Source organism: Gallus gallus, chromosome 7 (genome assembly GCF_016699485.2).
Source record: "Gallus gallus isolate bGalGal1 chromosome 7, bGalGal1.mat.broiler.GRCg7b, whole genome shotgun sequence".
Classification (NCBI taxonomy): domain Eukaryota; kingdom Metazoa; phylum Chordata; class Aves; order Galliformes; family Phasianidae; genus Gallus; species Gallus gallus.
In genome coordinates, this window is record NC_052538.1 from 27269288 (window position 1) to 27282165 (window position 12878).

At 40.2% G+C, this 12878-nt stretch overlaps 1 protein-coding gene across 15 annotated transcripts in view; it reads left to right on the plus strand.

The window, feature by feature from the left end:
- The window catches only part of KALRN (kalirin RhoGEF kinase), a 446039-nt gene that overhangs the window by 236303 nt on the left and 196858 nt on the right, over positions 1-12878 (plus strand). For all 15 annotated transcript variants that reach the window (XM_015289974.4, XM_015289980.4, XM_040703547.2 and 12 more), the window contains one exon: positions 10635-10757. In XM_015289974.4, the coding sequence (XP_015145460.2) occupies positions 10635-10757 (123 nt within the window). The remainder of the gene's footprint in view (positions 1-10634; positions 10758-12878) is intronic.

Consider the following 12878-nt stretch of genomic DNA (forward strand, 5'->3'; position numbering starts at 1 on the left):
GCTATGTTTTGTTTTCTCTCTCGAAGCCTGTAGGCACAGCTGTCGCTGGCAGAGTTAAAACCAACTGTGCTCTGTTTACAACATTAAGGTCAATGTACTTTCCTGAAGAATTCACAACACTACTCTGGTCCCTCCTATGTACTTGCTGTACTTGGGGACCTCTTAAGTTTCAGACAGTCTCACCAAGAAAAACAATCAATGAAGCAAGTATATGTAAGGATACTTCACAAGACATGAAGCTCTACTCTCAATTGCAAACATTTCTCTTCAGAATTGGATGCTTTCCCCCCCATTTAGGCAAACTAAGCAATTAGCTGTAATGATAGCTGTCATTAATGACTTCTGTCAACACCAGGGAGGTATAAATCAGAACTTCCTATCAAAAATCCAAATCAGCTGGGTCCTACAGGTGTCTCAACTTACTAACAGGGCTGCAAATGCTGATTTTCTGTGGGTTTGATGCCAGAGAGGTCAGATACAGAGGTACCATAAAATGTTAAATAATTGAGGATTTGAGGAAGTCCCTGGTGCACCTGGTCACAACATCATCTGAGCACTATGAACTCAAAACGTGAAAGGTTTCTGAGATCAGGATGCTGTTTTGTCTGTTGGCACTTACGAGCTGTAGAGACCAGCAGCAAAGCTGCTCTAATAGGAATTTCTGTCTTGAAAAATCTCCTGGTGAGATCTCCTATGCCCTCTTGTGACTGAGCTTCCTCTAGAGCCCTCTCCTCTGGGGAGTGCCTGGCTCTGCCTGTCTGGGGTTGTTCTTTCACAAAGCTCTGACTGCATCTAAGCAAACGGACCAGACTTAAGACTGTAGCTTGGCCCAGATCTGCCTGACCTGGTTGTCGTGCCCTGTGAAATTGGTCTGAGAGGATAAATGTGAAGTAAAACATGGATGTCTGGGGAAAGTGCATTAGCCATTAAGAGAAGATTTAGGGGAAGAGTTGGTATTCCAGCGAGTGCTAGAGACAGCAACAATCAAACCTTCTCTCTGGGCTAAGAAAACATTTCTGTACATTACCCTCGATAGGAGACTGGCATCTGATTAGTTGTATTGCAAATTCATCGCGCTACAGCAAAGTGCCAGGTATGTTTTCCGAGTGCTGGAGAAAAGACTCACAAAGAGTAACACCCACATCATCGCACCAGCCTTGAGGAGCCTCACGCAGAGCACAGCAGCATCGTTCTGTGCTGATGCAGAGCACATTTTCTGTGTCTTGCACAGAAGGAACATGCACATATGTCGTTATTTATAGCCTCTCCACCCACACACAGCTTTGAAAACTAGCTCTAAAAGAAGTTCAGCATTTAAAGAATATAACGGGTATTTTTTTTTTTAACCTGATGATTTTTTTTCTTTCTTTTTTTGATTTCCTTGAAAAAATGTTTGGGGAACATTAGCAACAAGCCAGGCATCAAGGAAGAAACATTAGTTCTTCATTTGTCTGTCTATTGTTCTCTTACTTGGAATGTTTTTAGAGAGGCAGTTGCCAAATTTTATCAAGTAAAACATTTAATCAAGAAAATGAAAGATAAGTGGGATGCATTTGATGAATGGGAACTTTACCAAGGGAAAGCTATGTTAAGTTGAACAAAGACCTTCCTCGGAGTAAGAGAAGCATGTGTATTTCCACTCCCTTTTGGAGTGCTTGCAGTGTAGGTGACCGCATTTAGTGAAGGCTGCATGACCTCAATTGGTGACCAAAGGAAATGGGCAGGAAATCCTCTTAGAATGCCCAGCCTACACCCAGCCAGCTCTGCCAGAGCCCTGAACTGAATGTGAAGTTCCCAAGAATCACGTGATAAACACTGCACCTCCTTAATTATTAGGGCTAGGATCAGCTGTGTCCTCCGCATAGACCACACGAATCATATCATAGAATCATATCATAGAAAGGCTTGGATTGGAAGGGACCTCCAAGACCATCTAGTTCCAACCCCCAGAACACATTGCATTCTCATTTCTCCAAATACTCACCAATTTTAAACCATCAGAGTATGGTTATAGATGTGAAAGCTTTGGGTGAGCTGTACAAATATATAATGGCCATCTCTAGAAAGCAGTGACAGTTATTTTTGCAATGTAAGCCTGTGAAATATAAGGACTGAAGCTGAAGCAGCTGTGTGGGGGCCCTGCTCACCTCCTAAAGTGAACAGCCATGCATGGACAATCATGGGAGCAGGTGAGAATATTTATGACTGTTGTACAGTTCTACACTAATGTGAAGGCTCTTTGGGGTGAGGGGGGGGGAGGTAGAAGTAGAAAAACAACATTGCAAGCTAGGACATGAAGCAGCAAGTAACTAGACTGTTAGAAAAGTTAATAGTAGCCTTGTTGGTGCTCAGGCCATTGCACCATGAAACATATTCAGGATATCTTCACTTACTCGCCCTATTAACTTTCAAACACTTTCACGATGAACTCCTTTTGTATGCTTTTACATTAAGAGCTGCTAAGAAGAGGGTAGCCATGGAGAGTTACTTTTCTCATAGGATTTTCCAGTGCAGAAGTGGCTGGGGAGCAAGGGATCATGCTGCAGGGACCGCCTTGTGTGACCAGCTCCTACAGTGCTGTTTGCTGATGGGCTTGTGAGCAAAGGGTAGCTTTGGGTTCTGGAAGCGGTGAGGAGCCTGGAGAAGACTTTATCTGTGTGCTATTGCATATTGAGAACTTTCTGGCACCTTTCTGTTTCTTTTGCATTTGCAGTCCGACATTCAGTAGTGGTATAATTTACTCAGGTGCATTCAGTAGTATCATCTGTGCTGTGCAAGGCTGCCACCACTATAAAGAGCAGAACATGGATGTCTTGCTTTTGGAAAACTAGAATATATATTTTTTTAACCACGGGGGTTAGATCTTTGTTTTTAAAATGAGAAATTGTGCAGAGGTGAACCTTCCACATAAAGTCCAGGAAGCTCATAAAAACACCTACAATCTGATTTCAAGGGGACTTCTTTTTTTTCTTTTTTTCTTTTTTTTGGTGAATGGAAACAAGGGAATAGAGTAAATTTTTGTAAATGTTGTAATTGGCTCTGCATTTAATTCTCCTGCTTAATTTAGTTGCTCTGTGCAGCAGAGGAGTACTGATAGGTCTGTAAGGTTGTTTTTCCCTCCAAGGGTAAAAGGGACTGCGTGGCTTTTCTTTTCGAAAAGACCTCTTTAATTATGTGGTGGTATTTGGAATAACTACAGTTAAAGGGAAAAAGCAGACAGTGATTAAAAGAAAACCTACTTAACAGCAGCTGCATGCGTTTTCTGGTTTTTGAAAGAGACCCAGGTGGGAGGGAGTACATATTTACCACACGGAGCTGTGGTGAAAAGGAAAGGTAAAATGGAGGTGACAAACCTCTGGGTGACTGGGCAACGTGATCTGGTGGTTGGCAACCCTGTCCATGACAGGGGACTGGAACTAAATGATCTCCAAGGTCCCTTCCAACCTAAGCCATGCTGTGACTGCAGGAAAGGTTGTTTACTGCAGCATTTTGAGACTTTCCTTGAGAAAAGAGTGGGGAAGTATCAAAATTCGTATTTGCTGTCCTGTCCTAAGTGCATATAAATTAGTATAGTCCTGTCAACTCAATTACACCTTCTCTTTAAAACATAAACAAAACTCCCAAACCTCAGATTGCTTGGTTTGTGCAATAGTGGGATGAACCAATTAGGTCTCAAGTCAATCTGACAGGGATAACGTGTATGACCATCTGAGCTGAATTAAATACAGAATAAGCTGGTTAGCTGGCCTGGTTAGCCTGTAAAGATGAATTAGTTACAGACATATAAACAGGTCAAGCTACGGTCTTTCAGGTTTTCTAGATACATGCTTAGCAATTAGGCATTTATGCTACAGTGAATTTGGAGCAATTTTCAGCTTATTTTAAAGCTCTGGTTTTAAATGGACTGTCTGCTTACTTGTGTACGGCAGCCATTATGTTGTTTACTATTTGTGATATTTTAGTATGTTCAAGTATTGGAATAGGTCTCTAGAATCCCAACCAGATTTAGAGCCACATACTGCTAGAGGCTGCAGAAACTTAAAATAAAGGCAGCTTTCACTCCAAACGCTTTCTCTGTCAGCCTTGCTTGTTTTGACTGCAAGTGTGGTTAATGTCATCTTACAAATGAGGATGGAGGCAGGGAAGTTGACTCATTTGCTGAACTGCAGTGCTGGGCATTGAACCAAATCACTTGAATTCCAGTCTACTTTTGATATGAAATCCTTTCTGCTTTTTGCTTATTTATGGGAGCTCTCACATAATTCAACATGATTAGCCAAAAAGAGTGAAGAGAGTAAGGTACAGCTCCCCTCCTCTGCAACAAAACTACATTAACAGGGCTATATCCGTACATTAAGAGTGCATTCATCCACATTAGCTTATGGAGTCTGTAACAGGCTGTCATATGAACTAAATTTATTCATAAATGGGACATAGAACATGGTATTCCAGTGTGTGTCTGGAGGCTCCAATTCTGCTAGACATGTAATTAGACCCTGCTTAACGCCTCTTACAAACAGGGGGTCTTATCCATGTTCACTGAAGACATCTGAAGTTTTGCTGGGGATTATGGTGGGAGTAAGATCTGCATTTTAGGGTCAGATACAGATATATCTGAAGTTAAAAGTTACGTTGTGGGAGCCAAACATGATTATTCTGGTTTAAAGATAAGATATGATTGAACTTTGTACCGTTTCTTAAAAATAACATTTTTAAAAATACTGTATCACCAATGTTAAATTATAATGAAGAAAGAAGTGAAAAAAAAAAATCTCTTTTAATTAGGCTGTAAAATCCACAAATGAGAATGGCTGACTTTTGTTTGGGGTTCTATTATGAACCATTTATAATGGCAGGAAAAGCCAGAGGATAAGTTCCTTTGTATTTTGGTGTATTTTCTCAGCTAGACCTTTGCTTGACATTACCCTGCTGTGACAGGGCCAGGGGTAGGAGGGAAAAGAAATCTATTTTCAGCTAAGTTAGAATACAACAGAGAAAATGTGTTTTAATTGAAATCAGACTTGGAGTGCATTTTAGTCATTAAAGAGGATTAGAATATATTAAGTCTCCATGAGTTGTTGTGGGTTGGGGGAGATTTTTCTATTTTTTTAATTTTCTTCTGATTCTCAGTGTTTGCTCTTTCTTTGCTGGTGCTCTGACTGCCACAAAATTCTCCTTGGGGGCCTGGTAGGAGGCCAGGGCTTGGGCTGCCCATGCTGGCCTCTGTTGAATGATGTTATCTGCAAACAGACATGATTGCAGTGGATGGAAGTTGGCAGTCACACAGTGGCTACTGCCTCCACCCAGAAATGCAGTGGTCTCCCCAGCAAACAAATGTTTTATCACTTGGAGGCCCTTTCCTTTTACTTCCCAGTAAGGGGGTAGATGGCGAGTATCTTGAGAACACACATACTTTGAGTCATATGCTCCATGCATATGCAGTGCTACAGAATTGTTCATAATAGTAGTGACAGAAAAAGATGAGGTTGGATTCTTGAGTGGAAATGGTGGAGATACTATAAAAACATGGGTTTTGAAGTGCTATATGGTTTCCTGGTATCACACTAGAACCCTAGCGCACAGTAACTCAAGAGCAAGCAATAAAGTGAGGTAACTTGATACTGTTTGGCTTCCTTTCACTGACATGTTTAAGGCATAAGTGTTTAAAGTTAGGCAATACTTATGCACCTATTTGAAATAGGGTGGGATAAATTGGGTATACTTCATTGGAATTGGTGTGGAATTTATTGCAAACTTGGTAGAGGTACGAAAGATGTAATCTAACACTGAGTTACACCAAACTGGTACCATTTTAGGTGAGATCAAAATCTGACTCTTAACTCTTAAGTGGATAATGGTATCTTTTATTTTTGGTTTTCATGGTAACCCAATTTGACTCACTATGGCAACAACAATGAGACTTAAAGTAATGAAGATTAATCATTCTCTCAGCCAAGGCACTTCTTCAGTGGGTCATCTCACGGAGGAGCAATTAAACTGTTCAGAAGGGGCCTGGGTCAAATGCAGAATTTGAGGTGCCCCATCACTGCTACTACAACACACTGTACCTTATTCAATGCGGATTTAATCACCAGCTGAAGTTTTTCACCTCCTTCCTGTAGGAGCAGGGCAGGTATATTTGAACAAATCTCTCTGTTCTTCTCCAAGTCTTTCTCATTTTATTTTCATTTATTGTTGCTAAAGGAAACACAATTTACAAGAATGTAGAAACACAGGTATTTAGCTATATACATACATACATAACCAACATGTTTCCTTAAAGTAGTGGATTTATTAGTCCTTACATGTTGTTTTGATGCGAAATGTGAGCAGAGCATAACGTCTTGCTGAGAAGGAGTTATAGAATCATCTGGGTTGGAAAACACCTTCAAGATCATCAAGTCCAATGATAAATGTGATCTACTGAGTCCTATCACTAAATCATATCCGATAGTGCCATGTCCACTTCCTTGTGTGATCATGATCACGCTCTCCATGAAGAAAATCTTCCTAATATCCTGTATAAATCCCTCCCGGTGCAACTTTGAACCGTAAGTCCTATCACTTCTCACCTGAGAAAAGAGACAGGATTCCAAGGAGTTTTTAAATTAAAGCCAAATAAAGTTATGAGATGCTTCTTAGTTTTTACATTTACTGATTAAGAAAGATACCTACGGGAAGAGGTTGCATTTTCAAAGAGCTGCATTGAACAGTCTGCCCTTTAAAAATAGTGCCCATCTCATTTTTTATTTAAAAATCAAATTAGCCTTTTAAGCTATTAAAAGAATTGACCTTAACTGCACTAATGCAATCATCTCACCATATTCCCATCATACAAATTAGCCTAGAGGAAGAGCAATTATCATCCCAGAACTTCGCTTAATTATTGCCTGATTGCTTCTTTCAACCTTCTTTCTTTAAAATCATCCTTCCTTCTTTCTTCTCATGTTTTCCTACTTTGTCCCATGGAAATTACCATCATCCCCTGCAAGTGGACTCTCCAGTAACTTTTCCATGAGCTCACCTGGGTAGTATTTACTTTGCCACTCTAGGTGTGCCATGGGTCTTAGAATGTCCCATAGGCAAGAGTCTGATCATCAACAAAATGGAGTATGGAGAGACCTCTGGAAGAGTTCCTCTTATAAGTGTGGGCTTCCAGTGCTGTGCTCAGATAGAACCTATCTGAATTGCCTCTCTTTTTGCAGTTATTCAGACTATTCATAGAGACACAGCTATTCTTCATCTATCACAGTCACCCTACTGAAATTGTTCTAGGCTTTCTTTAATTTTCTTGGTGGCCTGGGTTTGCTGCTTATTTTCTTGGCGCAAAAGAGGAAACAAAGCAACTTATTTATTCCCATGGACAATTCAGGGACTGCCTGGAGTAACAGCAGAAAAGCAGAAACTACCCCAGTTCACTCACCAAGAGTAATTGAGTCTTGTAAAGTGTAGAATGGGAATCTGCCATGGTAGGAGTTGAAGTATTGTACTGTCCTCCAATCCTATAAGAAAATACCTGTGAGTTATAAAGTTTCCTAAGTGATTCTGGCAGCCTGCTTGGAGTTGTGTCTTGGACTTGTAACTAGCATGTTTTCATTAAATAGTATTATCTAATGGACTGCAGCCTGGGTTGGAAAATGTTCTCCTGCATGGGAAGTGTGTCTGGGCAGTGCTCAACCTGCGTGTCCTGCAGTCATGCAGGATCTGGCTTTGCTCTGCTAGGAGCTACAAAGCAGGGAGGAGGGTCTGACCTCTGCCCTAAGCAACTTTCAGAGTAGTTGAAGTACAGCAGGAAATGTATACTGGGAAGAAAGTTGATATAAAGTTGATATATGCTAGAGTTGCAGAATTCAAGAAACACCTCTGATGAGGCACCTATCTGGAGCACAGTACTTTAATTCCAGCAAATTCACACTTTTTAGATGTTTTAAGAATGAAATAGCAATATAGGACAGTTGTGAAATTTGAAGATGTAATTTGGAAAACAACTGAATTTTTAACTGCTTCTTCAAGCTGTTTTTAAGAAGCAACTAAATTATTTGTACTAAACCACTGTAACTTCAGTGGCTAACTGTATCTCAAGACGTTAATTTTTGGCAGTTGAGTAAGTTACATGGTCCTTGCTTTCAGTTAGATTGTTAACGTTCACCTTGAATTATTGCACAGTTATTCTGCTTCTAAAAACATTTCCTTTCTTCGGGGTAGGAAGAATGTCTCCGAATCCACTGACAGGTGAATGTTTACTGTTTCTGATGATTTCAGGTTTAATTATGACCTTTCAGAGTTGTTCCTACATTTGCTGTAGACTAATTGCTCAACATTTCTCATTGTTTTTACTGGGAAGTAAGGGCTGCTGTACCTGTCTTATTCTTGTACCTGATTTATGTTCTTGCTGTTGCTTTGACTGTTCTTCCGTATCTCAGCTCTTAATTTAATGCAAACTTTCTGTGCCTCATGTGGTGGAAGCATAGATGTAAAGTTTCCCCATGTTTGCAAATTACAGTGAGTTTAATAGATGGCAAATGCTTTAATGCTGAAGACGTTTGTTAGGGCTATCACGCACTGAAGACTAGGGTGATCAAATATGCTATTGTGGGTTTCAGAGCCATGGAAAACGCTGTTGAGTTATTCTTTATGAAGTCATGGTTTGCTTTCTTGTGGGAATTGTGGCAGAGGTAGAGTTTATGGAGCAGTGTGAATAGGAACTTTTTTAAGAGCAGGTAGAGGCTGGGAGATCTGAAACAGGGCGCTTAGAAAAATAGCGTAGGAAGGAAGTGATCAAGTAGCTTGTTACAGGCAGTGTCATTAGTAGACAACTGATAGATTTTTATCTTGTCTCCTCACCTAGCGCTGGTTTATGAAGTGAATGTATGATTTTATCACCTCAAAGGAGTATCTGGTATCTAATCTCATAAGCTAAACGATTTGCAAACCTAATCGATACTCGCACAGAAGCCTTCAGAGGGCAGCCTTCGTGTTACAGGAAGGATTTGGTGCATCACCAGATGGTGCCCTTCTGTATCAGGCAGCAAGAGATAACTGCCCAAATGCAACATGAGACAGCGTGTTCCTGGATGAGAGCTGGAACAGAGATGTATTCTCTGTGGATTAATGTGCTAGCACTTCTGATTGTTTGTTTTTGTTGAGATAGAGCACCCATATTTGGAGCAGAACTCTGGTCTGGATTCATTGCTTTTGTTTTCATCTTTGTTTGAAGAGAGCATCACATGTTGTATTTCTTGTTTTGAATTGCAGTATGTACTGGAACATCTCTTTGTAAAATAAAAGCAGCAATCTATGTCAACAGTCATCTCACAGTGACTAAAACAACACGATGTAACATCGGTTGGGATGAATGTTTAACTGTTGTGTGATCAGTATTTAAATGCTATGGACATTAAGAAGTTTTTAGAATAATTTGCTGTAGAATTACAGTGAGTGGCTATCAAATATTAATGGATGGAAAGCATACATTCTGCAAACTGGCTTCATATCAAGCATCATTTAAATTAAAGCCATTTGCAATTTTTAAAGTCATATTTAGAAAATGAGCCCTCATTAGAAGATGTTTTTCAAAATTGAGTTTTGATCTGGTTCCTTTTTTAATAGATAAATTAAGAGGAAAGAAGATGTTAATGGAATTATTTGCAGACTCTTAGCGACACAAATGTTAGAAGGCTAACCTCCAATAATTACTGTTATTACAAGTAACATACACATTTCTGGTCAAGAACATATTGCAGAACAGCTCTTTCAGCTCTTCCTAGCACTATTATTCTCTGTGTATTGAGGAGGAGAGAGAGAAAGGGTGGCGATCACATTCTGTAATTCCCCAAGATGATAGCACCAAGCTCAATTTTTGAGGTGCTGCAGCTTGTAGCAGACCCTGAGCAGATTTAATCTGAATGTTGATGGCTAGAATAGCAGAATTGTGCTGATGTCATTGTGAGAAGGAGCTCCAAATGGGTGGCACTCATACGGTTGATCTATTTTCAAAAGAAAATCTTCTTTAACTCTCAGTAGATCAGATTTGCCACTTTTCTATAGGATTCAGTTATATTTGGAGCTGAAAACCTGCTTAAGTTTGAAAGGTGCATTCTGTCTATGTTTTATGGCCTGCAGTGAAGGATTCTTAACCTTTTCTTTCTGGTTACTCTGATATTTTCTCCCCAAATCAAAATCAATTTCAATTGATCCCTCCATCATGCTTTTGGACTCATTCGAGGTGCCTCCTGTTGGAATCTGCTATTTGTGTGAAGTCAGCCGCCGCTGTTCTTCAGGCTATACAAGGAGGATGTAAGAGGAGGATGCTCACTGTAGAAGATTCCAGATTTCTGACTCCCATTGCCCAAAATTCATTTATGGGAAAGTAAATATTTAATGCCTGTCAGGCTCCAATAGCTAAACTACGCTTTAAAACAAATCGAATAGCAAGGATCCAGTAGTCCTAATTTACCAGCAACGTCTATGCAAATGTATCTTCCATTTGGTCATAAGGGACACTGACAGATCTCCGTGTGCTTAACCCCAGCAGACATAAGGCAATGTCTCTGCAGCTGCCTCATCCTCACCCCAAGGGTTGCTCTGTGCTGCCGAGACAGGACAGGTAATTGGACGTTCTTCTCTTTTGGCAGGTACTGGACTGGATTGAAAATCATGGAGAAGCCTTTCTGAGCAAACACACAGGAGTGGGGAAGTCTCTGCACAGAGCACGTGCGCTGCAGAAAAGACACGATGACTTTGAAGAGGTAGCACAGGTAAGAGGCTGAAATACATTGGGAACAAAAAAAAACAACTACTGGTATTTTGGGAGCTTTGTAAATTCATGCTCCTGTCTTCAAACATCCGGAGCTGACCAGGATCCAATGTCACAGCTCTGAAGGTTTGCATGCACACTTTGAGAGCGTGGTTGGTAGCAGCAGGAGTTAGCACTGGAAAATGAGCACAGCAGGTCTGTGCAAGTACAGTATGTAGTGTAGGAGGTTTTTTTTTTTATTATTTGCTTCAGCATTAGAAGGGCAATCATTGCAGGTAGTTATTATTAGTAGTACAGAATTATTATGTTACAGTTATTATTATATTCTGGCATGGAGGCAAAATTCCTTCCCAAAAGCCCATAAGTCCTTCTTGAAACATGCTCATAGCTGATGTTTAAACATACATCCAGTCCTTACTTACAGAATGAAATGAAAAGGGGGACCTTGATAAGCTCTTCTAAGGACTCATTGGCTTCTTTTTCTCTTTTTTGTTTTTTCCTTTTTTCTCCATTCTTTCCTTTATTTTTTTCCTTGGCTTATAACCAGCCATTATCCATTCTCAGCTCTCCCTGTCAGATCATGTTACATTTCTTGTCTTAGGCTGAAGCAACATCTATGAGAAATTGGTCTCCAGTGAACGTACCTCTGTATTGGCTATTTCAGATAAAATTCTGATTGATAAGCTCTGCTTTACATAGGATAAATGCTTTGCCTTCCTGGTGCACTCAGGCAGGGTTTTGCTTACATGGTTCACTATGGCATAAGACAAAAATTTATTAGACTTTTGTTTTGTTTTTCTGCGGTAACTTTCCCATGTGTTGGCCTAGTTTAGTTTTAGATGTTCCAGCAGCAGGGACATAGCTCTTTCACTGCCCTCCAAGGGAAGCTATTTCACTGCCTGACAGCAGCTACTGGCAAGATTATTATTATTTTTCCTCTCCCTATATTCAATTTATATATACATACATATATATAAAACCACAGTGTATATCCCCTATGCCTTGTTTATCTCCCTTAAGGAGGTAAATGCCAGGGAAGGAGATGAAATAACAGCCCTGAAATATCTGTTGAATGTTAGCATACCTCCCTTAAGTGCCCCTTAGCCAAGTTAAGCATATTTAAATCTGCTAATATGTTCTTATTAAACACTCCTTTGTTAACTATTTCTGTGAATCCATTCAGTTTGCCAACATCCTTCTATTAATTAGATGTTCAGCTATAAATGGAATACTCATATTCCTTGGCTGGCACACCTTTCATCTGCAATGAGACATCTTTGCATACCACTGACAAATCATACAGTCTGAAAGCAGCAGTTCTAGATTGACAGATCTCTAAAATGTTCTGGGGCCTCCTGTGGCTTTCAGCCTCCTGACAGTAGGTTTGAATTTCTAGAGCTGCTTTTTTCGCATTTATTAAAACGTGCATTCATCTGGAGGTTGCAAACCATGGTCTTAAAGGGGTCATCCGAAAATGTGAGCTTATGGGAAGTTTCAGCCTGAAATCAACATTAGGTGCCTTTCCAGAGGATGCGAGTTAGCCATTATTAGATCTAGTGCTCGTGGTAACTGAACAAAAATGAAGGCCTAGTAATATTCAGGAACTGAAACTAGGTGATCTAGTGTCCTTTGTGGTATTAATGTTCTCTGAATCTCCCTCCTCTATGATGTATTAGCATCGCAGCGCCAGCTCTGTCTCACGTTACTGGATTAGTTTGCTCTTTTTTTTCCTCCTCCTGGAGAAGCACCTCACTGGAGATGTAGGAAACAAATGAAGAACAGGTGAGGAAAGACAGAAGAATAAGTGGTCTTGATGATGAGAGCACATCAGAAACAGCTGAATAAAGGCTTGCTGGTTGATGTTATTTAGAGATCCGCCTGTGTGTAGGTACAAGGGTAAGCCAGAAAGGAATTGCTCCACCTGGAAGTTTTCTGATCCCTCCTGTTAATCCTGCTCCTAAAATATTTCAGTTTGCCTTTTAATAACTTTAGATATATTTCCATTCACTTCATATAGCCAAATTCTGAGTGGAGTAAAGGACATATGAATGCAGTTCACTGGATGTCAGTCTATGGGTTCCAATGGAGGACAGTGTTTCAGAGGAGGACGGAGAGAGAGAAG